The 27,633-nt window shown below is 43.1% G+C and overlaps 1 protein-coding gene across 4 annotated transcripts in view; it reads left to right on the forward strand.

Annotated features, from left to right (window-relative positions):
• The window catches only part of GRIA1 (glutamate ionotropic receptor AMPA type subunit 1), a 287,697-nt gene that overhangs the window by 198,197 nt on the left and 61,867 nt on the right, over positions 1-27,633 (forward strand). For all 4 annotated transcript variants that reach the window (XM_033096029.1, XM_033096031.1, XM_033096032.1 and 1 more), the window contains exon 11: positions 370-740. In XM_033096029.1, coding sequence (XP_032951920.1) covers positions 370-740 — 371 coding nt within the window. The remainder of the gene's footprint in view (positions 1-369; positions 741-27,633) is intronic.

Consider the following 27,633-nt stretch of genomic DNA (forward strand, 5'->3'; position numbering starts at 1 on the left):
CAGACTCATTTGAACCGGGAAGACTAAGAGTAGGGCAGGAGTGGTCCTTCTAGCGGAGGAAGGAAGTATGACTGCTGGGCGGGCAAAACAGCAGCTATCGTAACAGCTCCCTTGTGGTAAGGTGCTAAGATGCCCCTGACAATTATAACTGTCCATCAATGGGATAACCTCTCCTGCAGGATGCTGAGCGGACCATCCATTTGTCAGAAATGTTTTATAGAGAATAGGACGGTTTGGACTTCTAAGGTTCTTCCTAACTCTCATATCCGTTAAGGCACAGAAGAATATTCACAGTGAAGACAGAAACAAGAGAACAGAGGAGCTGCTGAGCTCAACGGCATTTTTTTTTCTTCTATTTTGTTTTTCCAGAGAGCAGATGTGGCCGTGGCCCCTTTAACTATCACCTTGGTCCGGGAAGAGGTGATAGACTTCTCCAAGCCATTTATGAGTTTGGGGATCTCCATCATGATTAAAAAGCCACAGAAGTCCAAGCCGGGGGTCTTCTCTTTCCTCGATCCCTTGGCTTATGAGATTTGGATGTGCATCGTGTTTGCCTACATCGGAGTGAGTGTCGTGCTTTTCCTGGTCAGCCGCTTCAGCCCCTACGAATGGCACAGTGAAGAGTTTGAGGAAGGGCGGGACCAGACAACCAGTGACCAGTCCAATGAGTTTGGGATATTCAACAGTCTGTGGTTCTCTCTGGGAGCCTTCATGCAGCAAGGATGTGACATTTCTCCCAGGTCAGTCAGCTCTTCCCAGTGCCCTTTGCTCGATGCTGTATTTTTCTTGGGGAAAAACAAATACTGGAAAGTTAAGAGCTAGGAATTGTTTGCAGACTTCATTGTACTCAGTGTTTCAACTGTGCTTGATAGTCAACCGTCCATTGATTGCAGGCTGTGAATTATTTGGACACCTCCTGTGTCTGGGCCAGCTCTGTCTGCTATCTGTCAAGATTAATGGGCATAATCACAACTCTGATGTTCTGTAGCTGAAAGGAACAGAGAAAGGGTGGGGCAACAGTATGGTGCAACTAACATTTATTGAGCACCTGCCATATGCTGAGAAGGTTTTGAGTTCTCTACATGCATTTATCTCATTGAATCCTTACAGAAGCACAAGGTGGAACTGTCCTTATATATCGTCTTAGGAATGAGGGACCCCAGAAATGTTGACTGTCTTGCCAAGGTCACACAGCTAGTAGCTAGGTGAGTGAAGGAGCACTGAATTCTGAGTGGGTTCTAGCTCTGGCTCTAGTATGCTCTGTGTCGGCCCTGAGCAAGTCACCTGACCCGAGTAGAGCTTGGTTTCTTCATTTTTAACAGAACAAGGTTCTCTTTTTCTTGGTTCTGAGAAAGACCGTGGAAATAATCTAGTTCCAATGCTGATATAAATTGGTTTCTTGTGGTTTGAAATTGAGGTTCTTAGAGGTGCCTCAACTATTGCACTGAGAGTACTGGGGTGACCAAATCAGTGAGGTTTCAGCCCTACTCGTGAAAACAGAATAGCTCCATTTTTGTCTGTTTTATGTATTGGACTTGTGCATAGTATTTTGTTTGAAAAAGGATTCTGACGCTAAGAAAGAAAGGAGGAAGGGTGGACAGTGGGGGAGAAAAATTTGAAAACTACCATTCTAGACCACTTCCCACACTTACTGACCTCCTGTCTCTGTAATGTTTTTTCAAGTCCTCATGGACGTGTGCTAGAGGCATCTTTACCACAGATAAGATTGTTTTGCATTTGAGTATCGATGAGGACCAATATTCCTAAGTGACAATGGAATAAAATCTTTCTGAGGAAATTCCTGCAGGACTCATTTTGCCTGCTGTATAATCAGATAGTCCCATCATTCACCATGATAATCTTGTTTTTCTTTAAATAAGAAGACAGTCGGAGGGTGGGGGGGTGCGTGGGAGAAGAGGTGTGAGACTGGATACTTGGCCGATACTGGTAAACACATGGTGAAGAGTAGCTAGAACCAGGCAGGGGAAGGGCTTGCTTAAAAATAAATCAGTCCAGTGGATAAACAGTGAGAAGAAATGATTCTTATCTACTCAGGATAATGTAGGGCCATCCAAACAGGCGTGTGTCTTATAAGACCCACGGCTTATATTTTCTGTTAGTTTCTTCCTCAGTGGGCATCTTACCTCCTAACGGCACCCTTGTGGTCTGACGAGGTGGCCAACAGCTGAGCCCTCTGCCAGGCATGTTTTTGTTTGTGCTACACAGAGTTTGGCAATGGTCGTCCAAAATTGAGTGGCAGCTGCCCTTTTTAGCCAACCCATGCATTTCCCACTTCACCACAGCCCTCAACTTTCTGCTTTCATTCCTTTGTTACTCAGCTGGCTCCAGAGAGGGTATTTGAGTTTGTGGCCTCTGGCTACAAGAGGGTTTTCAAACTATGCTTCCAGGACTTCTGTGGGATCCACTAGGGTATCTTAGGAACTGACACTGAGGTGAAGATGAAACTGAATAAAACAACTCTACTCCATGCCTGTGTTTTTCACTGGTAAAATGGAAACAAGAGTTCCTACCTCAAGTATAGTTGTGAGGTTAAAAAGAGGCCGATACATATAGACCCCCCATAACACAGTATCCAGTGAGAACATAGGAAGCATTATAAAACTGATGCTGTTTTTTAATTATTTTATCAATTTTATATATTGGGCTTCTAGTAAACTTCACTAGAAGAATGTATTCTCACACTAATTTGAAAGCCAATGGACTTCTCCCTTCTGGGGAAGACCAGGGACAGAGCAGAAACAGCCAGTAGTTCCCTCCAGACCAGCAATACCTGGATTCCTAAGGCTTCTCCTCACAGGAAATGGGAGGATGAATTTGTCATTTGGGATTACACAGGAGTAAACCCACCAGAATAAGGAATTTCAGCCATTGAGATAGACTCTTCCTTATAGAACCTACCCTAGCCAATCCCAGAGCTTAGGGCCTATAGAAACCCCTTAAGAGTCAAAGTATACATCACAATGTCTGTATTTTTTTTTTAAATATATGCTAAAGAGAAAAGGCATACTCTTTATCCTGCTAGGGCCAGACAAAAAGACAAGGATACTTAGATAGTGATCGGAGCCAGAGACCAAGCAAACAACTGCAGACACCAGCGGAAGCTTTTGTTGTTGTTTACACATATCCTGATGAAGTCAACAAGTTTACATGCGTAACTCTACGTTAGACACTCTGGGTACTGTGGAGGAAGATACTTTTAAGGAGCTTGTGAACTTCAAAAACCCTTTCAGATGAGCTTCAGTTTATTGTTCTTGCTATTTATTAGGTTGGAGCAAAAGTTACTGGGGTTTTTGCAATTAATTATTTTTAACCTTTTAAACTGCAAGTACTTTTGCACCAACCGAATGCTTAGAGACTATACCATAAATCCTCACTAATTTAGAATTTGGGGAACTAAGTTTCATCTGAAGGATACCTGCATCCATACACAAGTAGCTCTATTTCTTTTTAACCTCTTCAAAATCCGTGTTGATGTCTATTAACCACAGCCAACAAAATGTGGCCCAAAGTGGTTGTCTGCAAGTAACAAAATAACCTAACATGACCACAGTAATATGAACAGTTGTGTTTCTCACATTACAAGAAAAGTGGAGACAGACAGCCGTGGTTCCGTGAAATCGGGATCAGATGTTCCGTGATTCTTGTCTTCACGTTTACAAGATGGCAGTTCCAGATATTACGTCCATAGTCAAGCAGCAAGAAGGGGAAGAAGTGTGGCCAGCCACTTCTATCTCTGGGTCAGGAAACAAAAGCTTACCCCAGGCAGATGTCTGTTCCTGTCTTATTAGTCAGAGCAGTGGCCCATGAGCACGTCTAGTGGTAAGGGAGGTCAGGAAGGCAAGAATTGAGATGTTCTAGCCCCCAAAAGTAGAAGGGGTGGAAATGGACGTTGGGGAGTCAATCAGTAGCATTGTCTTAACTGTCTAAAGTGAATGTTTTCTGCACCAGCACCATGAATAGATAAAATAATATGTAATCAGCACATTCAATGAGGTATGCCAGTAAATGCTCCTGAAATGTTTTAAAGACTCCTCCCTTTAAAATGTTTATATAAAAAATGGTTTTGTGTAACCTATTTTAACATTCAAAGTTAAAATTCACTTTAGCTATGACCACAGATAAAAATGCCATCCGTGAATTGACTTGTAAGCCTACTTCCTGTGCCCAAAGATCTATTTTTAATACATATTTTAGACTCCTTTTTTTTTCCATAGAGAACCTTTTGAGAAGGGATGTATTAAAAGGGAAACAAAAATCATCACAGTCAAAATCTGTCTTTAGTTCCCTCACCTTTCCTTTCTGTACCTTTTCCCTTTCTTGTGCCCAATGTCATTCATTTAGTCAACAGGTGTTATTAAATGTCTACGACATTCAGGAAACAGTACCAGGTGCTAAGGATATGAAGATATATTGATGATGAAGCATTGGGGGTGGTGAGAGTTTTTGCTTCAAGGAGCTGGCAGTATAGCGGTATAAAGCAGACATTAAGCAATCAATTGTGAATGTATAAATTGTGATGTGCTATGAATAAAATGAACCTATTGTAGCAATAGGTAATAAGGGAAGTCGAATTAAAGGGGACTTACTTAGCGCATTCTGAGAAGGTGTCTCTGAGGAGCTGATAGGTAAAAAGAAGCTATGCTTGTTAGAACTGAGAGATATAATAGCTATGTGCAAAAGCCCTCAAGTAGAAGAGAGCTTAGTGATTTCAAAGATGGGAGGAGTGACCAGTGTGTCTGACGTGTAGTGAATGAGGAGAATAGGGGTCTGAGATAACATTTAAGAAGTAGGCAGAGGCCAGACCTCGTAGGGCCCCATGGCCACGGCATATATAGATTTGGAGTTTTACTCTAAATACAATGGAAAGACATTGGGAGAGTTTTAAGCAAGGAAAGAATTGATTTACATGCTAAAATGCTACTCTGGGGAGCTGTGAGGAAAATGAATAAATGAATAAAGTAGAGAAGAGTCAAGAGTGGAAGCAGAGGGACCGAGCAAGATGCTCTCGTGGCCGTCCAGGAGAAATTACAGTGATGGAAATTTTGGTGATTGTGGAGATGGATTGGTGGTCCACTCTGAATGAAACTAGACTTACCAGCGCTTGCTGATGGATTGGCTGTGTGAGACTGAAGACAGGGAAGAGCCAGTGGTGACTCCAAGAGGTACGGAGCATGTGGAAAACATGGAACTGCAGTTCCAGAGACCTTGGGCTCTGGGTGGGATCCTTAAGATGATCTAGATCATCTAGCTCATTTGATAGATGACGCAGCACACCCAAGAAGGGAGAGAATTCTCTCTAAGGTGACTGAGGCAACAGCTCTCGCCTGTTGAGACCCCATCCAGTGCTGCCTACCACGCAGCCTCAACCCAAGGCTCAGTGCCTGCGAGTGAACTAGAAGGGAGCCTCTGCAGCTCTGTACTCCCACAGTCCCCACTTCCCCATTGGCTTTTCCATGGAGTCACTACTTTTCTGGGTTCAGGTGACCTTAGTGAGGAGAATGATAGGGATTTGGAAAGTCTTAGAGGAACAAAGGAAAATGGGAAATTGTGACTTCAGCATGTAGAAACTCTCTTTTATTCCTGATTTTATAACGCAGCAGAATGCATGATAATTACGTCCACCTAGTGATGATAATTACTCTCAGGGAGCAGTCTCCAGCGGAGGCGTGATGGCACTTTGGACACCTCCAGGAACCCTATCCCACAATCCCCCAGCTAATGAACTTGTCAGGGGCCCTGTTACTGATTCACCATAAGAACAGGGTGGCCAATGAGCAGAGCCCAAACCCATAACCAATGACAGCGTGACCTTTGCATTCACATACAAATTCCATAGCAACCAATATGCCTCCCCATTGAGAGGTGAGAAACCTGCCCCTCCATCTCCTGCTCTCCCTCCTCCCCTGCCAGAGGTAGCCAAGCAAACCCCTTCCTCTTGCTCATGCTGATGTCACTTGAGGGATGCAGAAGAAAGAAGGGATGCTGGGATTACATAGCCATGGAAACAGCCTGAAATTATAAAATATTTCACCTTTAGAAAACGCAAGCCTCATTTAGGACATAGATTCCTTGCTGCAAAGAAGAGTGTCACAAGCCTTTGTGGGCAGTGATGAGGCAAGTAATCTGTAATAGATGCTTTGAGTCTTGGGACTAGGTATAGGGGTTTCTGCGGGGATCCCCAGCATCAGAATCACCTGGGATGTCTGTCAAAATTCAGGTTCCCAGGCCCCGCCCCAGATCTGCACAATTGGAAACTCTGCAGTTGAAGAGAGGAGTACACACAAGTCCTGCCCTTCCCCCAGGGCAGATGGGCATTAAAGTTTGAAAGTCATTGAATTAGGCTGCTGCCTAAGGAAATCAGTTTAGAGGTGCAGGACACAAGGTGCATGGGTCAGCCAGAAATAGTGCCAATCAACAGCCATGAACACTGAGCCCAAAGACTGCCTGCTCACTGCCCCGTGGTATGTTCTCCGCTAGGTGAGCAAGGCCCTGGGCACACAAGAGGTCACTGCGGCCACTGAAGGCAGAGGTCTTGTCAGTGACCCTGTCTCCTTGTACCAGGAGGAGCTCACAAGGGGATTCACCAGAGTATATTGCTCTTGACCACGTTTTCCTCACCATTAACAAGCAATGCCAACACAGAGGGGTTAGCCCAGGGGAGGGGATTCTGCCATGGTGGCAGGTGTGATCTATGCATGGACTGTGTGGGCGTGTCCCTCCTCACTGGGGAACTCCAGCTCAATGTCTCCTTCCTTTTCAATTTTAATCCTCTGCTACCTGATGGCAAGACCCAGAGCCAGGCTCTGATACTGAGCAGTTTCGCAGACCACAGAGAAGCACAAGAGTCCAAGTTTCAGAAGCTCCAGAAGCCACATGGAAGTATTAAAATGAATGCAGGGACAGGAGGATAAAAGCTTCACTGGATACACAAATGAAAAGCGTCATTTTCTGCATCTCAGCCAGCAGTTCTGGCCATCAGCAAGGGGGAAGTCAAATTGCTTGCTCTCTGTAGATTGCTCTGGAAGTCTGAGGTTTGAACAGTTCAAATGAAGGAGAGATTTCTTTTTTCTCCAAACTCACAATAGGAAAATTCTCAGGAAGTGTTTCACAGAGCTGAAAGCAATGTTTAGGACCATTTATTCCCTCATTAAGTGTTTACTTAGCACGTGTTATTGTGGCAGGCGTGGTTCAAGGTGCTATGGGAGACATCAGTGAACCAAGCAGAAAAATCCCTGCCCTCCTAGAGCTTCGCTTCTAGTGAGGAGGCAGGCAATAAACAAACTAAAATGGAATTCACAGCCACCCACACCCCAGTTTGATAGGTGAAGAGTCTGGCTTACGGGGGGAAGGAGCTTAGCCAAGGTCACATGGATAATTAGCATAAGTTCAGTAACACAAGAATGGAGGTCAGCTGGAGCCGTGGCGAACTGGAGGTTGTACGTGTCATCTAGAGGGGGCTGTTCTCACTCAGCCATTGCCATGGGAACTCTGTGCGGATGAAACAAAAGCATGCCTAGATTTGGCTCGTGGGGCACCCGTGGGAGGCCCCCGGAAGGATCTTATGGAATCTAAAACACCACTGTATCTTTAATGCACTTAGACACACTTGGAATATCGTAGTTACATATTATTAAAAATGATTCTCTTCTCACCCCCCTCTACTTTTGGTTCCAAGTATAATATCTTCTTGTCATGTTTTTCTTTTCTTTCACATCCCTGGGAAAATCCAGGCCGTAGATGGGGGCTTCCCTGGAAAACAGGTGGTCCCCACGTCTATATCCTGTAAGGCCTTCCCATGGCTGCGTCCTCCTCAGTTCCACATTTTCCTGGAAAGAATCCCCCATTTCTTTTTAAACCCTCTCTGGAAATACAGCATCTGAGATCAAGAGACCCAAGCGTTCATCTGGAAAGAAGTACTAAATTCCACATAGGGGCAAATGAAAGCATAATTAGTTGAATTGATGGGAAATGCATGTTCAGACTCCTTTGAGGAGCCTGATGGTTTTCAATGAGTTGGGCATACGATCCAGCTGTGGCCAAGGAACGCTTGTACCCTCGCTACATTCAAGGGATATAACAGGTGCATTAAGCCTCAGGTACGCAGCAGAAAATAGATGGTGTCAAGTACGCAAATGCAGAAATAACACACCTAGGTGATGACAGTCCGGTGGCTGCAGGAGAGAAGATCTTAAAATAAGGAGGCACAGAATGGAGTCCTACCCAGGGAGGAAACAGGAGCAGCTGTTGTCACAGGGACTGGGCCCACGGCATTGGAGGAGGAGCTTAGGAAAAAGCCCCATCTCAGTCTACTGATGGCCCACTGGGTGAACCATTTCCTCTCTCTGCCTCACTTTTCCCCCTACAAAACGGGGGTAAGACAGTCCCTAGTAGGCCCCAGCCCCCGTCTAAGGCTTGTCTCCCTTTGATTCCCAGCTTTGGCCAAGGCTCTAGCCAAACCAAGTTGAGCTTAATTCTGCTTCCTCACCCCATGCTGTTTGTATGCCCTGCCATTCCCTGTACTGGGAGTGACCTCTGCCATCTTTCCGGATCGACTCCTTCCCCTTTTGCAAATGCTGCCTTCCCAACTCCCAGTCCACCTCGGAAGCTATGCTTTATGGTAACGGTTTATAGTCTGAACCCTGGAATAGGGCTGCCATGATTGAATCCTAGCTCACGACTTACTAGCTGTGTAAGCTTGGGAAAACAGCTTTTCTGCACCTCGGTTTCTTCTTCTGGAAAATGGAGATAAGAAGAAGAAGGCCCATTTCAAAAGGACATTTTGAGTATTGAATGGCATATGCATGGAAAACTTGACCTTCACACGGGGCTGACACACAAACAGTAAATGCTGTTGACGTTGTTGTTGCTGTCACCATTGTCATCTGAACTTCCAAGGGAATCTTACGTCTTTAATTTAACCCTGTGCTATAGTTCCCATGTCTATTTCTTATTGAGCACAGACTGGCATACTTGCCTCTGCAACACGTTAAAAATCTGACACGGTGTACTGTGTATCATAAATGCTCAGTGTGTGTTTGTTGAATGTGCACTTCCTAAGTAAGACCATGCCATATTTTTCATGGAATGGAAATACAACAATCTAATGGAGAGAATTTCTGGCTGTCACTCTAACTACATGTGTCACATGGAGCAACTCAGTTGTTGTCTTTGAATGGATTTGGAGGAGAAGCAGGGCATTGGAGAAAAGGAAGTTAAATAGACCCAGAAAACAGAGTTCCCTATCATCCTACTGTTGTCAGTTACCCCATTATTCAGGCATGCTCTAATCTTCCCTTTGCTGGGAAAATAGTAGTAAGAATTGCTTTCATTTGTTGCACCTACTATATGTCAGGCACTCTGGTAAGGGTTAGATCGTGTTGCTTCTAATCATCATGATAATCTCTGCCCAGGTACATCAACACCATTTTACAGATGAAAAAAAAAAGTTAATCACTCAGAGTGATTAACTCCCTTGTCCATGGTTACCAAGCAGAGCTGGAATTATAACCTGTGTCTATCTGATTCTAATACCCACGTTTTATCCTTGACACAACACTATTTTCTGAGACCAGAAATCTTCTGAAGATTTCTAAAGGCTCCCGTGGATTGTTAGAATTAAAAAAAAAAAAAAAAAAAGGCATCCCTAACTTTTTTTTCCCCAATGGATCTTTCTGGCCTTGGGTTTTTCTTCCATTATTATTCCTACAGTATCTTTGTCTTTAAAAGCCATCTCCTGAGGGAGAGGTGAGCACCGAGGAGTGTATTTTGCCCCCACAAAGAGTGAGTGCAGTGCTGTCAGCTGGGTTGAGGGAGATGGTGAAACACAGACAAAAGCAAAGAGGCAACTGGTGCCCCTTTGGAGAGGCCAGCCTCTGGTTTCAGCTGGCAGGTCATTGTGGGTGCAGGGCGGGTTCCAAAGTCAGAGCCAAAAGTTGGAGAGGGCATGTTTTTAACTGTGGCACTTTAGGTACGAATGGTTGCAAGGGGGAGAGGCCGAAAGGATCACAAGTGGCCTTAAAATTGTGGAGGTGAGAAAAGAGCTGGAATCTACACGTTTATCCTCCAGAAAGGGCTGGGCAAATGCAACAAGATGTACATATCAGGATATTCATTTCACCGTTGTTCTAAAAAGCTGGAAGTAGCCCACTGTCCTTCAGTAGCAGTTTGAGGAAAGTGATACTTCAGGGCCCAATGGCACACAACGCAGCTGCTAAGGTGGGCGAACAAAGATGCCTGTGCTGCTCTGTAAAGACCTTCAGCCTTGCACAGCAGGGAAACAATGGGTTCTGGTCCCAAAGTATAGGCTCTTTTCACTGCACCATGCTGCCTTTCTGGCACACAGGAAACTAGGGGAATGTGTAACCGGGGGCTGAATTCTGTGGTGTGCAGAGTCACTGCCAGCATTTTTCTGAGAAAGGAAAAATGAGTGTGGGTTGCAATGAAAAGAAACTTCTGGGAAGCACTGGACTGTGCCTTGCAAGATGAGATACGATTGTCTACAAAAGCAAAGGCAAATGAAGACGGAAATCTCTGGTGGGGAACAGCATGAGCAAAGGCTCTGAAGCAGTCGCGTGTTGAGCTGTGGGACCTGTCAATCAAAGCCATCCCTAGGTCCTCGTTAGCCAGTTCAGAGCTCACGAAGTTGAATGACGAACTCAATACCATGAATTTGGGGGCCCGATAACCTGATGTAAGGCCACTCAAGTGTCACCCAAACACACAGAATCTACAATAATCTGTGTTGGTCCAGTTCTTCAATTGCCACAAGAAAGCAACTTCCAACTCCCTGTGGTACCTTTATTGATAGGTGTTAAGGCTTGGTCAACCATGGACGAAACCATGTCAGCCAGAGTCTAATTTCTGGAATTCAGAAGGTCCTGGCTGGATACGCAAGGAGTCCCAGCCACTGCAGCTGCCAGGTTATTTATCTCCTGAGCAGCAGGCAGAAGGCACTGCCAGGCAGAAAGATGCCTTCCTCTCTGGCATTCCGGCTGGGCACTCACCGGGTATGCATCTTCTCTTTCATGTCCTATTCTATTTGTAGGTACCCACTCTGGGAAGGGGGAAAGAGAATGGAGAAGGACTTTGTTTTGTTTTGTTTCTGGTTACTGTGGTGATGCGTTTCTACAGATACAAGAGAGTATTTTTCAGTCATGAGTTTTAACGGAGCACCATGTAGGATGTAAACCTTGCACAGAGCACAACGCTAAGCATTCCGGCTAGTGCGAAAAGCAAGAAGCATGAGTTCAGACCCCCGACTTTCCAAGTCCGCAAAAGAACAAACGTATATAAGAGAAAAGGGAGATGAGAAAGCAGGATGTGTATTTGAATAATTCCCAAGTGCAGGATTTACAATCAATAGGTAGACAAGAGAGAAAGATCAGTGAGGACTAAACTGATCTGGGCTGGCTTAGTAGAGAAGGAGACTTGGGCTGGAACCAAGGAACAAAGCGAACCTGAAAGAAGGAACTCCAGGCAAGTTGGTCAGAGAGGTGGGGAGGCAGCTTGGGGTGGGGGAGGGAGAAGGAGCCCAAGCAGAGAAGGGGAGATGACTGTGTTTTGAGACCAAGTATCCCTGTATTCAGACAGACCTGCGTGTGGCTCTCAGTCTGCCAGTTACTAGCTACAAAACTGCCAAGCCTGTTTCCTCAACTGTTAAAAGGGGGCCATTCATATCAGTATCACAGGATTCTTACAAGAATACATGAGCAAACAAAAGCTAAAGCATATTACCTACTGCCTAACATGTACCAGGGGTTCAAACACTCTTAATTTTCTTTCCCTTCGTTTGTGTTAAATACTTTCCTTCCTTTCCACTTTACCCCCGGCCTCTCACCAATCATTTACTCTCTGCTAACAGCTTTCTGAGACTCACTGTCATGCATCTCCTTTTCTGGCTATGCTCCTGGCCCAACACCAGCCAGAGGGAGGTCCAGAGGCTGTTCCCAGGAGAAGGGGGAAGGCTGCCAGGTGCAGTGTTATGACTGGAGGATACTGGCAGAATTACTCCTTCCATCCCAAGTTATTCCTCAGCGCCAGCCTGCACAGATCATAGGTGTGAGCTCCTGCCAACTTCCCTGGCATCACTTGCCCCTTCCGTGCCAAGCTGCACTGTCCACCAGTTCCCTTATGACCTCCTGGATACTTGGTTGTATTTCTTGGTGGCAAGCATTACGGTGGTTTTGTCTGCATCCCAGAGTGACAGGTGCTGATTTTGCAGGACTTGTAAATATGCAGGGATTTTCAACATAGTAGTTAAGAGCATGAGCTCTGGAGTCAGAGCTGAGTTTAATTCTTCCTCTTCCACCAATTTGCTGTGTGACCCTTGGCAACTAGCTTTCCAACCCAGTGCTTCTGTTCTTATGGCTGCATAACAAGCCACCCCAAACTTGTGGTATAAAACAGCAGCCATTTTATTATGCTCATAGGTCAAGAACTTTGCAAAGAGGCACAGTAGGGTAACTTATCCCTGTTTAAAGATGTCTGGGACCTCAAATGGAAAAACTAAACGGCTATGAATGCCTTGACAGCTGGGGGATGGAATGGTCTGAAGGCTCCCTTGCTCCCGTGGCTGGCAGTGGCGGCTGCTGGACTGACCACTCCACATGCCTCTCCCTGCTCTGCTTGGGCTTCCTCACCATGGTTCTAAGAACAGTGTCCAAAGAAAAGCTGGCAGAAGGTGTATTATGTTTCATGGCCTACCCACAGAATCACATAGTGTGACTTCTGCCATAGTTACAAGCCCAGCCTTATCTAAAGAGAAAGAACATAGATTCCACCGTTCAGTAGGACAAGGGTCAAATCATACTGGAAGAAGAACATGCAGAAGGGGAGAGGTCGTTGTGGTAATATTGGAAAATATAATCTGCCACACTTTACATATAAAATGAAGACATTACTTTTTGGAATCATAGTAAATAGTAAATGGGATAAGATATTTAAATTACTTGGCATGGTGCCTGATATGTAATAAATGCTCAATAAAACATATGGAATCTCTCTCGCTCTCATTTCCATGTAGAGATATACATAAATATGACATTTATAGTCAATGCTTGTTAATATTCCATGTAGTCAGTGCTTCTTAATATTGCGTGTCCATAATTGATGCTAATAATTATTTAAGTTAATGATTCTATGGATTATATCCTTAATGAATCTACAGAATAGAATCTTAAAAGTCAGGTAGTTTCTTGTCTAATTATCTCATTTTCTACTTTGGGAAACCAAGGTTGAGAGAGTTCACATATTGGGTTAAGTTTGCACTGAGCATTTTATAATCCAAACTTGGACAAAGCATTTTTGTTGCAAATAACTCAAGTGACCCTTAACAAACAATGAGCAATTTTTCAAAAGACTGAATGTTTAGATTTCAACACCTTTTTAGGATATGTAGGGCCTTGAACTTCACCACAATCCCTGTAGGCAAATGAAAACAAACAGGAAGAACACAAGAGCTCGGTGTGTTCTCATTTTGCAGGTCTGAACACTGAAATGAGCAAGGTCGCTGCTTTGTTGAGACTGTATATATTGTTCGCACTCTCCAGAACCTAGCATCCCCACCTTTAGGCCGTATTTGCTCAGTGAATCAGCAAAGCAGGACAATCAGAGTTAGCAAAATGGAGTTGCTGTGCCTTTGGATCCCTGCACCAAGAAGTAAAGCCCAGGGGAACCGCACAAAAGGGGCATGGTTTGTTTTTCCTCAGCAAGACTATGGAAGGAGCCTGGCTGGACAAGCACAGGAATCAAAAGAGACAAGTGTGTCTGAGTGATCTTGGGCAAGTCACCCCCCTTCTCAGATCTCAGATTTCACAATCTGAATGATCTGACATTCTACAACAGGAAGTTTTTACTGAGCCCCTGTGATCAGTTCTCTCCATCGTTTGGTGAAGAATACACAGAAATCAGAAACATCAGGTCTTTGCTTTCCTGTTTATCGTCTAATTGGTGAGAGAAGACTAACATACAAGGAACAGTGAACTTACCAAGCTGAGGTGTGTCCTGGGCCCCAAGCACCATCCGTGGGCGATCCAAAAAGGAGAGATGGGTGTTGGTAGGTCAGTCCATATCTACCCATCTGGCTGGAGAAGAAGAAAGAGCAGATACATCATTAAACCAGAAGCAAATCCATCAGGCCAATAGCTCTTAGATTTCACCATATCTATTACATCAAAACTCAAGGGAGAAAGGAAAAATTTCATACTTATATAGAGAAGATTCATAGTTTATTTTTTTAAAACTTCAACTTCTTTTTTAATCAGTGGACATTTTCCTCTAAAATTTGATATAAATACTGAGCAAAGGAAGATTTTAACTGGAGATAGGTTTTCTTCATATCTTCCCCCTTTGACACACAATTGATTGTTTTTAACTTCATTGAGGTGTATCACAAGTAAATTAGTGCACAATCATAAATATACAGCTCAATTAATTTTCCTAAAGTGAAAACACCTGGGTAATAAAAACTCAAATTAAGACATACAGTAGGTCCCCAAATACTATTGTTTCATGCAATATTATTTTTTTAGAACATTGATGAGGTGCCGTAGGAACTAAACTCTTGTTGATATCAAGGACCCTATGAAAAAACGAGTTTCATTATGTCATTTCACTTAAAGTCACAGAACCTATCAATGATGTTAAGTGAGGACTTACTGTAGAAAACTACTAAAATCTTAGGTACCTCTTTTTACCTCTTTTCCATGTAAAAGTACACCAATTTTGACTTCTGACATCACAGATTAATTTTACTAATTAAGCTGTTTTCGAATCTCATAAGTGGATTCATATCTATGCATTCTTCTGTGTCTGGACCTTTTTGCTCAATATTATACTGTGAGATTCATCTATGTTATCACATATAGCTCTAGTCTATTAATTGTCATTTTTGTATAGTATTATATTTTGTGGATATACCACAATTTATCTATCCACAAATAAATCCAGAAGTGTGACTATTTTTGCAGATAAACATTTGGTTGTTTCTAGTGTGAGGCCATTATAAATAATGCCGCTATAAATATTCATGTAAATCTTTTGGTGAACATAATGTGAATTTCTATGTAAGAGAGGAATTCCTAGGCCACGTTATTTATAATTTCCTGTTGTAGATTCTGCCAAACTGTTTTCTGAAAACAAAGTTACACTCTTGTTAGCAATGTATATGAGTTATAGTTACTCCACATCTGCCTTTTTATATTTTAGCAAGTAGATGTATTATAATATCACGTTATGGTTTTAATTTGCATTTACCTGATGACTGGTACCTTTTTCATGTTTATTAGCCATTTGTATAGCCTCTTTTATGAAGTACTTTTGTAAGGATCTTGCCCATTTTTCTGTTAGGTTATCTGTCTTCTTCTAATTGTTGTGCAATCATTCTTTATATATCCTTGATACATGTCCTTTTTTCAGAAATCTGTATTATCAGTATCTTCTATTCTGTGGCTTGTCTTTTCACTATTTTGGCAGTGTTATGCGATAAACGGAAATACGTAGTTTTAATGTAGTCCATTTAACAAGTTTTTTTCTTATGGCAAGCATTCTTAATTTAAGAAGTCTTTGCCTACCTCAAAGTTATAAAGATACTCTTTATAGATATGTGCACGATAGAGGGTCATGGTGATGATGATGATGATGACGAATGCACATGGATATTCCATATGCAACTAGCACCATTGTGTGAGCAGGCCATCTTTTTTCTTCACTCCATGCCCCTGTCTCATAAATCAGATCACCAAACGCATGTGGGTGTGTTTGAGAAAATTGATTCTGTTCTGTTGACATATTCGTCTGTTCTTTCCCCTGTATCACTCTTAATTAGTATAGCTTTATAATAAGTCTCGATAACTGGCAACCAGACATCGGTGAAGCCTGCTCATGGTTGCTGAAACAGAGGCTGGATGATTTTATTGGGGGTTGAGGTATGATGTAGAAGGGATTCTCTTCACACAGAGGCTCATATGAGATCATGTCTGCAGTGTTTTCTAACTGTGACAGAGTATGATTCTGGTGGTGCACCAGTGATTGTGGTTTTTCTCAAAGGCTAGAACAAATCAATAGCTGAGACTCTGTCAGTGATTTTGTGGACAGTGTTCCAAAACACCTAAAAGTGATGGATAAAGCTAAGGACACTTCTGGATAGAAAATGTATCCTTTAACATTCACGCGTGGAGCATGCAAAACTCTAGAGACTGCCAGAGAAAGACAGAGAGGAATTAATTCTTTTTATTTAAATTAACCTAAAGAAGAAATTGCATGTCAAATGAGATAGAAAGTAGTGAGGAACAAAAAGGAATTTGTTGTGCATTCACAGCACGGGTGCTCTTAGTCTCAACTCAATGTATGAAGAAAACTGTGGATTGCGTTGGCACACTATAAAAGAGATGAACAACTGAAAAAATGTGCGTTTTTGTCAGGTAGCATGTTTTGTACCAGTTGACTCTAAGGTCATTACTAAGTCATGGATGTGTTTGGGCAGTTAAACTGGGGGTACTGACTGAGTCATGAATCACGCAGCTCTCTGCACATGATAAAAATAACTCTCAGAAAAAGCAAACTCATCCCTAGCTTTTAACCACAGAGCAAAAACTCTTCTGTGCAAAATTTGGTTCCATTTCATCTTGTGAATTTTCCGTCCCCTTTTATGTCAACCATGGTGAAATACTATGGCTTTGAAAAGGATGAAATAAACAACATCCCCCTTTCTGTTGCAGGGAAAAAAAAAAAAACCACCCGTTTTCAATAAATCAAAACTGTACTTGGCAAAAATTGAACAATTCCATCATTTTCTGAAACCTCTAAATCTCTCAAATTTGTTTTAGTACTTCTATAAACAATTCAATCAGTTTTTGCAAAGATTTGTGTTAGGTACCTACAGTGGTCTCAGGACTGGGCTTAGTGAGAAGGAGAGTCTCAAGGAGAATAAATGGGGTCTCTACACACACATACCACCACCACCATCACCACCACCACCATCACCACCACCATCACCATCACCACCATCACCACCACCATTATTTCTTACCTAATTCAGTGGGGGAAAAAAATACCTGTCCTTTAGCATCATAGCAGTCTTTACTTGCTATTACATTTGCTTTTTCAATACCTATCTCCTAGGCCACTGCTTCTGAAATTTTTTATGCATAAAAATTATCTAGGGATCTCATTAAAATGAGGTTTGAATTCAGCAGGCTTGGAGTGGGGTTTAAGATTTTGCATTTCTAACAAAATGCCAGGTGAAGCTAAAGCTGCATCTGGAGTAATAAAGCTCTAGGCTGATTCTGAGCTCCACAAGAGGAAGGACCTCCCTGTCGTGCCCACCACTCTAACTCCAGCACCTATCACAGAGCTTTGATAAATACATGTTGAGTGAAGAAGTAAATGAATAACTGTCACAATGTTACTTGTGATTTGCTTTTATCAATACGTTTTTGTATTGATAGACATGAGAAAAGTTTAGCGGTATGGGTATAAATACAGAAATAAGAATAGTCATCAGCTGATGAAGAAGATGGAGAGATATAGGAAGTAAAACAGAGAGGAAAGTATTATCAAATAATAAAGGGTTTTAAAACGAGGCAAAGGACTGAATATTAGGCAAGAAATAAAGAATAAATCAGTAGTTCATAAATAGGAAAACGATGGGCTGACTTTTGAGATGCTTAATCTGGTGGCATTGGGCAGCCTGGGAAGAAAAGCAGTAGCCAGGATATCTAAAAAGGGATCATAAGGTCCCAGACTACCTTCTAGGCAGCTAGCAGGGAGGAGGAACTGATTAATTGTGCCTATATTTCAATAATATGATCCATTTTCTTCCCTTATATCAGACTGCAACTGCTCTGACTCAGCCACGTCATCAGAGCACTGTGACCTAGCTTTAGCAATTTGACAGTTTAGATCTCAGACTCTGAGGTAACTAGCACAGAAGGCTTTGTCAGTCACGAGGTCACATGTGCCTAGAGACAAGGTTCAAGTGAGAAGTCCTCTCTTCTTCTAGGCTCTCTCCCTAAAGTCCACTCTGCACACTTCAAGTACTGCCCTCTAACCACCTTGATCAGACTCTATCAATTATTCCCCAACAAAGCAGGATAAAGCCTAAGCCCATTAATGTGGCCTTCAAAATCCTTCAAATCTGCCTTACACTTTTCTAGCCTTGTCTGTATCTCCCTCTCTCTCTCTCTCTCTCTCTCTCTCTCTCTCTCTCTCTCTCTCTCATTTCTATCTCTACCTCTTCTATATTCTGACGTCTTAAGTTCTGTTGCATTCCAAACTCTTGGACCCTCTTTGAATTTTCACTTCCCTGTCCCTTTGCCTGGAAAGTCCATCCCACCCCTTCTCAGTTTAGTGACCTCATTCTCCACAACCCCCTCAAATATCACTTTCTCAGGGAAGTCTCTCTTGATCCGTTCTGCTCCACCTGCTAGGACAGCTCTTGCCTCAGAACTCCCATGTATTTTTCCTGTATTTATATTAACTCTTAGGACATTGTCATGATGCTACAATTCCTCTCTTCTTTCAACTAGAATGTGAGCTCCCTAGGAGCAGAACAAATTTTTACTCATCTCTATATCCCAGTTTCCACTAGAAGGTCTGCTGCATAGCAGTCAGTCCATAACAGCCCGTGTCTGTATATGGCATTCATGGAAGCCCAGAAGTGTCACTGAGGTCCCCAATAAGAAAACAAAAACATGTGCAGGATTGTCTTCATGTGGCATGCTATACAGCGGATGAATCATCTAAAGCAGAAGCCAGGAGAATCTGTACCATAGAACTGAGGTCAGTAGACAAAGTGAATTCAGTGGCAGCCACCAGGACCGTGGAGAGCTCCCAGTGAGTTAGCCTAACTCTGGGCCCGGTAATCTGAATGAACTCATCAAGATGGCTTACTGTACTTGTCAGACCAGTGAAATAGTGTAACATAATTTTGAGCCGCTAATATAAACCATGTGAATCACTGTAGAAATCATATATTGTATTGTGTTAACTAGGCTAGCGACTGCTACTTCATAACCTGATAAAGAGCAGACAACAGAGAGTTTATTCATACGACGTCAAATTATTTATTTTCTGTAAATGTCAATTAAAATAAAGTGATAACAGAAATAGACTTTACTTCGTGACAGAGCTTTTCCTAGGAAGCTATATGAACAATCAAGTTGGGGCTAGTTAATTCGGGTCTAACTGCATCATGGGAGTGTTGTATTTAAATCTATCTGCTCTTTGATAAAGGTCTCCTATGCGTCTGTTGTACCAATCTTGATTTTCATGGGTCTCAGTGTCTCAACTCAGAAGATGCGTGTATTAAGGTATCCATCAGAACCTGAAAAGGCAAATGTTTTACAGCATTTCCCTTTGCCAGATTACCTCTCTCAAGGGAAATCAAGAGACTGAAGCAGAGTTGAATTACTTTTAAAGACTCAAGAAGAGTTATGCTTCCTTAGCAAATAGAAAATTGTAAACAAAGACCTGATAGTCCTGTGACCACCTCAGTATCCCTCATGTTACCGCAGTCGTTGATCATTGGGTCCTTTGGGTCAGCCACTCTAGTGGGGCAATTGTAGCTAAATTAGATCTATTTCCTGTATTCCCATTGGTATTTTCTTTACAGTTGAATGAGAGAAGAAAAACAGTTGCCATACCAATTCTTTTTCCAACTGTGAAGATCCTGCTTATGTGAGAGCAGTTTATATAAATTTGGCCCTAGATTTTCTTTCTAGTCCCCATCCTGATTTTGAAAAATATATATGCAACAATTCTCCAGCAATGAACATTATTAGCTTGCAACAATGTACACAGCCTCCCGCAATTCAACACAGTGCTAGAAATTAGTAGGGAGAACAACATTTATGAGTATTCAGTATTCAACAAATATTTATTTAGGGCTCATTAAGTGCCTGCAGAAGAAGTTAAAGACATGGTCCTCATTTGTAAAAGAGATTAGGAAAGAGGGGAAATTGCAGTTATTGATAATTTACCATGAGATGTACATTAGGCTGGGATTTACGCGTTATCTCATTTAATGCACTTACAATTTAGTTGAGAATGAGGAAGGATGATGATGACAGCATTAATGATAGCATTTGTTTAACACTTACTCTGTATACGACACTATTATAAGTGATTTGCATGTATGATCTATTTAAATCTTTAACAATCCTATGTTAATCTGTAACAGCCCTGTACCTATGAGGTAGCTATAATTACCCTTACTTTAAAAACAAACAACTGAGATTCAAAGAGTTTTTTCTAGTTCCCACAGCTAATTAAGTAGGGAGCTCAGATTTAAATCAGGTTTGACTAGCTCCAAAGTATGTGTTCTTAACTGTCCACTATAGTGCCTCACTCATAAATCACTTAGAAATGCCAGGAGCTGCCATATTCTGGCATGAGCTCGCTAGAAAGGCATCTTTCGTCCCATTTAAGCTGAACTGTTCACTATTCCCCAGTTACTATTCATGATGGAGCAAGGGCCTGAGCGTGGCATTGAACAATGAACAGGACTTCCGTGGTGGGGGAAGGAAAAGTTAGTTCAAGTGATAATGGCAAGCTCACAGTTCTAAATGAGCAAATATATGGAGCATGTGGCCTAAAAGAGAAGCCACTGGAAACAGTTTCTGGGGTTGTAGGTGCGGAGGAGGTGAAGGGGCCAATCTCTTCTGACCTCTGCCTGTCTCTCCAACCTCAATTCAGAGCTCTCCTCTCTCCCTCCCTCTCGGTGCTGCAGCCAAACTTGCCTCCTTTAGCATCTGAAATGTGCCAGGCATTGCCTTTTTTAACTCAGGATTTTTGCTTTGCAGTTCTCTCTACCTGTATGTTTCCCTCCTCTACTCCCACTTTGCCAGATGTTCACAATAGAAATTAAGTAACGGATTATGTCATTATGCACTCATGGCCATTACCCATGCTGGAATGTAAGCTCCACAACACGTTCCTGTGCAGGGAACTTCCTATCCACCAGCAGATGTTTGGGCATCGTGCCCAGGGTCCAACTCATAGCACATGCTGACTAGTATTTGTGGAATAAGGAGATTCTCTTACCAAGGATTCTCTAACTAAGAGCTGAGATTGTCCTTGATATTTCACCAGAGTAACTGCGGAACTACTGAAAAAAGGGAAATTGCTAAGACTTGGTAGTATCTAGTTTCATAGTTATATCTGTTCCCAGGGTGTCCACCAGGTTGGGTACCATAACCCTAGCTAGTGCTGGCCAGGCTCAGCCCCCCAGAGAGCTACTTAAATGCTTCATTCCGGGCCCTAAACTATGCACAAGAGAAAGATACAGTGCTAAGTAAGGCACAACTCCTGCCCTCAAAGAGTTCACAGTCCAGTAACCAGGCGATTACAATGCAGTGTAATGTGCATTATGTCAGAGCAAGAGCAGGATGTTCTGGGGCACAGAGCAGGACCCTTAACCCAGATTAGGGGTTAGTCCAGGGGAGGCTTCCTAGAGGAAGTTGCATTTAAGCTAAGACTGGAAGGATGCGTAGATATTAGCCAAGTAAAAAGGCAGGGAAGGGTGTTTCAGGCAGGAGGAATAGTAAATGCCTTATCAGCCATTTTCAGGAACTTGGATGTTCTATTTGATTATGATAAAAACATTTAACATGAGATCTACCCACTTAATAATTTTTTTTTAAAGATTTTATTGGGGAAGGGGAACAGGACTCCAAGTTCAGCTCCAGGTCCAGCCGCCATTTCAAGTTGCAGGGGGCACAGCCCACCATCCCTTGCAGGAGTCGAGGAACTGAACTGGCAACCTTGTGGTTGAGAGCCTGCGCCCCAACCAACCGAGCCATCCGGGGGGCGGCTCAGCTCAAGGTGCCGTACTCAATCCTAGCTGCAGGGGGCAAAGCCCACCATCCCTTTGGGGACTCCAGGAATCAAACTGGCAACCTTGTGGTTGAGAACCCACTGGCCCATGTGGGAATCGAACCAGCAGCCTTTGGAGTTAGGAGCATGGAGCTCTAACCGCCTGAGCCACCGGGCCGGCCCCCACTAAATAAATTTTTAAGTGTACTGTGCATTATGGTTGACCACAGGCATGGCATTGCATAGTAAATCTCTAGAGTTTATTCACCTTATTTAACTGAAACTTTATGCCAGTTGCTTAGTAACTTTGCATATCCCTGACTCCCCAGCCCCTGGCAACCACCACTGGAAAATTCAGGGCAGGGGATTGATTTGATCTGATTTACATTTTTAAAGGATCTCTCTCTAACTCAGTGGTTCTCAATCAGGGATAATTTTGCAGCCCCTCCCTTTACTCCCCCCCCCCAAAAGACATTTGACAAGGTCTGGAGACATTTTTGCTTGGCAAAACTGGGAGAGAGGGTGCTACTGGAGTCTAATGGGTACAGGCCGGGGATGCTGCTAAACACCTTAAAGTTGACAGGACATCCTCTCCCCACAAGAATTATCCAACCCAAAGTATCAATAGTTTTGCAGAAACACTGCAAGCTGTGGTGTGGAGAATAAACTATTACAGATTTAAAGAAGGGAGACCAGTTAGGAGGATATTGGCCTAGGCAAGAAATGATGGGCTCGGAGGAGGGTGATAGCTGTGGAGTTGATAAGTGGTCGGACCCAGCATATATTTGCAGGTAGAATGAATGGGATTTCTGATGGATTGGAAACGGGTGTGAGGGATAGAGAGGAGTTCACGTGTCAGGTCTCAGTAACTAAAAGAACGGTGATGCGATTGACTGAGGCGGGAGATATTTGGGCAGGAACAGATGTGGAATGGAGAGAAAGCAAGGGTTCCGTTTGAAACAGGGTAGGTGGGAGATTTCTATTGGACATCTAGGAGGAAATGTGGAACAGGCTCATGAGTCTGGAGGTGAAGGAGAAGGCCGAGGCTGGACTTCAATGTTTCACGAATCATGAACATACAGTATTTAAAGCCACGGGACTGGCAGACAGAGGTTATGTTTGGGGTGAGTCTAGGTAGTGAAGAGGAGAAATCCAAACCTTGGACCCGTGAACATTTAGAGGTCATGAAGACCCATCAGAAGGAACTAAAAAGGAGCAGCCAGGGAAGGAGGAAGAAAACCAGAAGAATCTGGTGTCCAGGTGAAGAAAGTGTATCAAAGAGGATGGCATAAACACCTATGCCAAATGTTGCCACACGGTCAAGTGAGAAGAGAATATGAAATTGAACACTGGACTGTGGCAAGAATTATGAGCTGATGGAAGTCAGTGTATTTATAATAGTAAACTGGAACAAGCCTACAATATAAAGGGTTATTTCTACAATTCTTTCTATAAAAAGTCTAACTTCAAATGTCCATGTCTTCTTAACAGAAATGCATATGTATATGCTGGTGTGTTATGCCTGTCTGCAGTCATTTCTACAAGAGAAGAAGCCGTAAGCAAATGAAACCTTTAATTGAAATTTACATAGATTAAAGTGGGATAGGGAACCTGGGGAGAGGAAGGAGACTTTTGCATATAGTCAAGACGCAGTTAAACCCATTGTGATAGTGCTTCCTAGTTCATGTTTATTGAGGGGACAAGCCTATGATCTCTGGGGGCTTGGGGGTGGCTGAACCCAGAACTCATTTTAATGACATCTCCCTGGATTCAAAGGAGCTTCAGTCTTTTCTGATGCTTTAACTTTGAGAGAGAGTCTCATCCTGAATATTGTCTTAACTAGTGTAAAGTACAATTTCCCAGAGTAAGATCTCATCACACCTCGGAGTTCTCTTAATTACCCAATCCCTTCATACCTCTGAATATGGATTTCCTGGAGACAACAGAACGGACTCTCTAATCCTACATCAATCAAATTCCATCTCCCTCTCCAACCTTCCTAAATTATTTACATGAAATATTCAACTAGGCTAGAACACACAGAGCCTCTTGAGTAGGTTTTAAACTAAGATAATTTTAGTTAGATTTAGGCTTCAGAAAAGTATTAGGGATCAATAGTGAATGGTCTTCTCTTTGGCCTTATCTCTGATTCTGTCAGTAAAATAGTTAGGAGACCAAATTAAGGTTAGGAATGTATTGGGTTGGAAACTTCTGAAATTTAGAGAAATTTAGTGTCCTCCCAGTCTTCAATTGGGAGGACGGGGTGGTGACATATGGCAAATATGTAACATGTAAACTTAATCATAATAATAATCTCTACCATTGTTTATCCAGTATCTGCAAACGTTATCACATTTAATCTTTATAACAACCCTGACATACTTCATTTTTATAATTGAAAAAAAAAATGAGGTTCAAAAAGATTACAGAAATTGGCCAATACCACACAATTAACAAAGTGGCAAAGACGGGGGTCAAACAACAGTTGATGTGATTCCAAAACCCACTGGGGTCAATTATTATGTTATCCTTCCAAAGAAATACAGTAGAAAAAAACCCTCAGCTTGAGGTCGGGGGTTTGCCTTCTAGACCTAGTTCCCACATTCAGTTTTGAGGGTGACTTTGGGAAAGGTCATTTAATCTCTCTGAGCCTCAGTCTGGTTTTCTCCGCCTGTAAAGTGATCAGAACGACCTTGAGGATCCCCAAGGTACCTCTAGCACTTGTGTCTCTGATGCTACCTTGTAATATCAGAATTCTAAGTCCTCTTGTTGGCAAGGAGTGCAAAGTACAGTCACTTATCATTGCATTTGATCTTTGCAACAACCATGAGGCAGGCAAGCCTTCTTCCCTTTCCTTGTGTTTTACATACCGATGGGGAAACAGACTTGAAATGAAGTAGGTACCTTGTCCATGGTTAACACAGCTGCTCCCCAGTCGACTGCTCTAATATACCAGTTATCTCTCCTCCTCCTTTATCTCAGGTATTTTTCTCCCTACTGGGGCCTCCCCCATTTTTCATTTCCAGGAAAATTTCCATTGCTAATTTAAATGTCACCTGCTAAGAAGCTAAAGGAAGAGTGTACACAGCGGCTGCTGTCCCCACCAGGGTACCAACCAGGCTGAGGGATAGGAACAGGTCAGACTCAGCGCCCCAGGAACAATGCCTGAGGGACAGGGACTCAGGCTGAGCCCCCATCCAAACAGGATGCAGGAGAAGGAAACAGTGGATGTTCCTACAAGGTTGGAGATGTCATTATCAGGGCTGTCCAGGGCTGTGTGGTATCTGGTTTTACAACAGCAATTGTGGGAAAGATCCTACTAGAATATCTGCTTTTCCTAGTGCTCCCCATCTCAGAAAAAATGTTGCCATTCTGTTCTGTGATGACCAACCAGAAACCTGAGAGAAAAGGGTAGGGAAACAGGACAGCCTGGGGCTTACAGGTAAACTCAGGACTCAGACTAGCTTTGTGTTAATGGGACGACACCTAACCTTGTCAAGCGTCAGTTTTCCCATGCATAAAATGAAGCTAAATACTGCTTCCCTCATAACATGCGGTGAGGAATAAATGTAAGCGTCTAAGAATGCCTGGCACGAAACAGTCACTCAAAAAATGGAGCCTTCAAAAAATCAGCGAACCCTCTCCTTCACTGTCTATATCCAGTCAGTCTTCAAATAGAGAGTCTACCTCCTAAATCTACTTAAATCTGTTTGCTTTTTGTCCACCCTTGTTGATACAGGTACTCATCTCATCTGATCTGGACTCCTGCAATATTGCACGTTCATCTCCATGCCTCAATTCTGGTTGCCACATTCCCCAGGCCATTCTCTATTCTACACAGTAGAGTGTTTTCACAAAATGTTTATTGGCTCATGTCACCCCAATTTCTATCCTTCGTCACCTTTCTGCCCCAGACTTCTTCCAGTAACCCAACACCCTGTATGCCTTCCTCCTCAGCCTCATTTCTCACCAGTCTGCACCTGCCCCACCAAGGCTCCTACTGTACCCCTCTGCCGTTCCTCCACTGGGGACCATTTATCTCTTTCACTCCCACATCTTTGATTCTTGTTTTTTTTACTCTGCTCATTACAATCTTCCCTGCAACATATCTTTCCCTGGTGAGCTCATTCTTCGGGCCTCAGCTTAGATGGTCCTTTCTCTGGTAAGCCTAGGAAGTCTCATCAGCACAGGCCTGGCACACAAGAGAGACTTGATAAATATCAGTTGAATAACTAGCAATGAGTGACAGCCTCACAGCTGACTCAATGGTGACTCCTTAAATCTCTGCAGACTGAAGACAAACTAGGCTCCTGGTCTGGGCCAGGGTCCAGCTTCAGGTCACGTCAGGACCCAGAGCTGTGAGACGTCAAATCATGCAGGCCCTTCCCTGACATTTCCACTGGGTCGAGAGCACACACGCAGTAAATGACACGTGATCTGCTCAGTCCCTGAAGGCCAGACAGGTGCCCAAGACACAAATCCTCCCCTCTTAATCTGTTCCCAGCTCCATCCTCCTTCCCACAGGCTTCCCTTTCTCACCTACACCCAACCAGTGATACACATGACATCCCTCATGGGAAAAAGTTTTATCACATCTCTGGAAAATTCTTTTCTAATCTGCCATAGCTTTAAAAGCTTGAGTTTTCATGACTGCTAATTAGAACTGTCAATTTAGTATAAGTCGCTGGAAGAAGTAGATGCTCCGGGAAGGAAAAAAGGGAGAGATTAAGAAATTACTTCGGCAATTTTCAGAGTGATTTATGAGGTATATTGTTGATGATCTTATTAATCCCTTTTTTAAATATACACTAATAGCTAATGTTCTCTATAATAAACCAGCAAAGCACATGCAAATCTCTATTAATACACTTCTTTTGGGAACACGTGGGAGGGGGACAGGACGATATAAGCAGAGAACAAATGTTTGGCATCTGCAGTGAATTTCATTTTCAATTTTGTGTTCAATCCAAGGAACATTTGTTAAGTGCCTAGTACACCAGCGGTTGTGCAGGGTCAAAGTTGAAGATCCTAGCCCTGCCCTCCAGTTATTGTGATCCAGTTGTGCAGGGTGGAGGAGGACAGCTGTACAAACAGGCAGCCCATGAAGCTGGGAGAGAGAAGGGAGGCAGGTGCGGGGCACAGGAGCAGACTATAAATAGGGGGGCTGGGACTGAGGCAAGCTTGTTTTCTGCTGCATCCCCACACAGTGTCTGGCACATAACAGGATTTGATGGAGTTGCTGCAGGGTTGAAAGAAGGATGGAAGGATGGTCGGGTCCCAGTTCCAACCATATCACTTATAAAACTTGTGACCAATCACTATCCGTCCTGAGCCTCAAGCTCTTCATCTGTAAAATGAGAACTACAGTTAAGAACTTCTTCCCAAGGTATTGCTGTGGGTGAGAACTGTGGTTGCCATGAATGCCGGCTACCAGATATACTTAGCTCTCTTCCTCTTGTACCCAGGGTGGGATTGCTTGTCCCTTTCCATACTGGTGCTGGATGCTGTCATTTCATTCCATCTGGCCTATGAAATGTGAACAGAAGTGACATGTGTCACTAGGAAGAAGCTTTAAGAGCCAGTACATAATGGGGGATGTTCCAAATGACAGCTGCTTTGTCAGTCTTGACCCCAAAGAGAGAGTGAGGAGAAAAGAGCTCGCAAACAACCTGCCATGTACATGTGGCATGAGCAAGAAATATACCTGAAAAGACAACAAGTGTTGGTGAGGATGTGGGGAAATTGGAACCCTTGTACACTGTTTATGGGAATGCAAAATGGTGCAGCCACTAAAGAAAATAG

Source organism: Rhinolophus ferrumequinum, chromosome 24, assembly GCF_004115265.2.
Source record: "Rhinolophus ferrumequinum isolate MPI-CBG mRhiFer1 chromosome 24, mRhiFer1_v1.p, whole genome shotgun sequence".
In the NCBI taxonomy this organism is placed as follows: Eukaryota; Metazoa; Chordata; class Mammalia; order Chiroptera; family Rhinolophidae; genus Rhinolophus; species Rhinolophus ferrumequinum.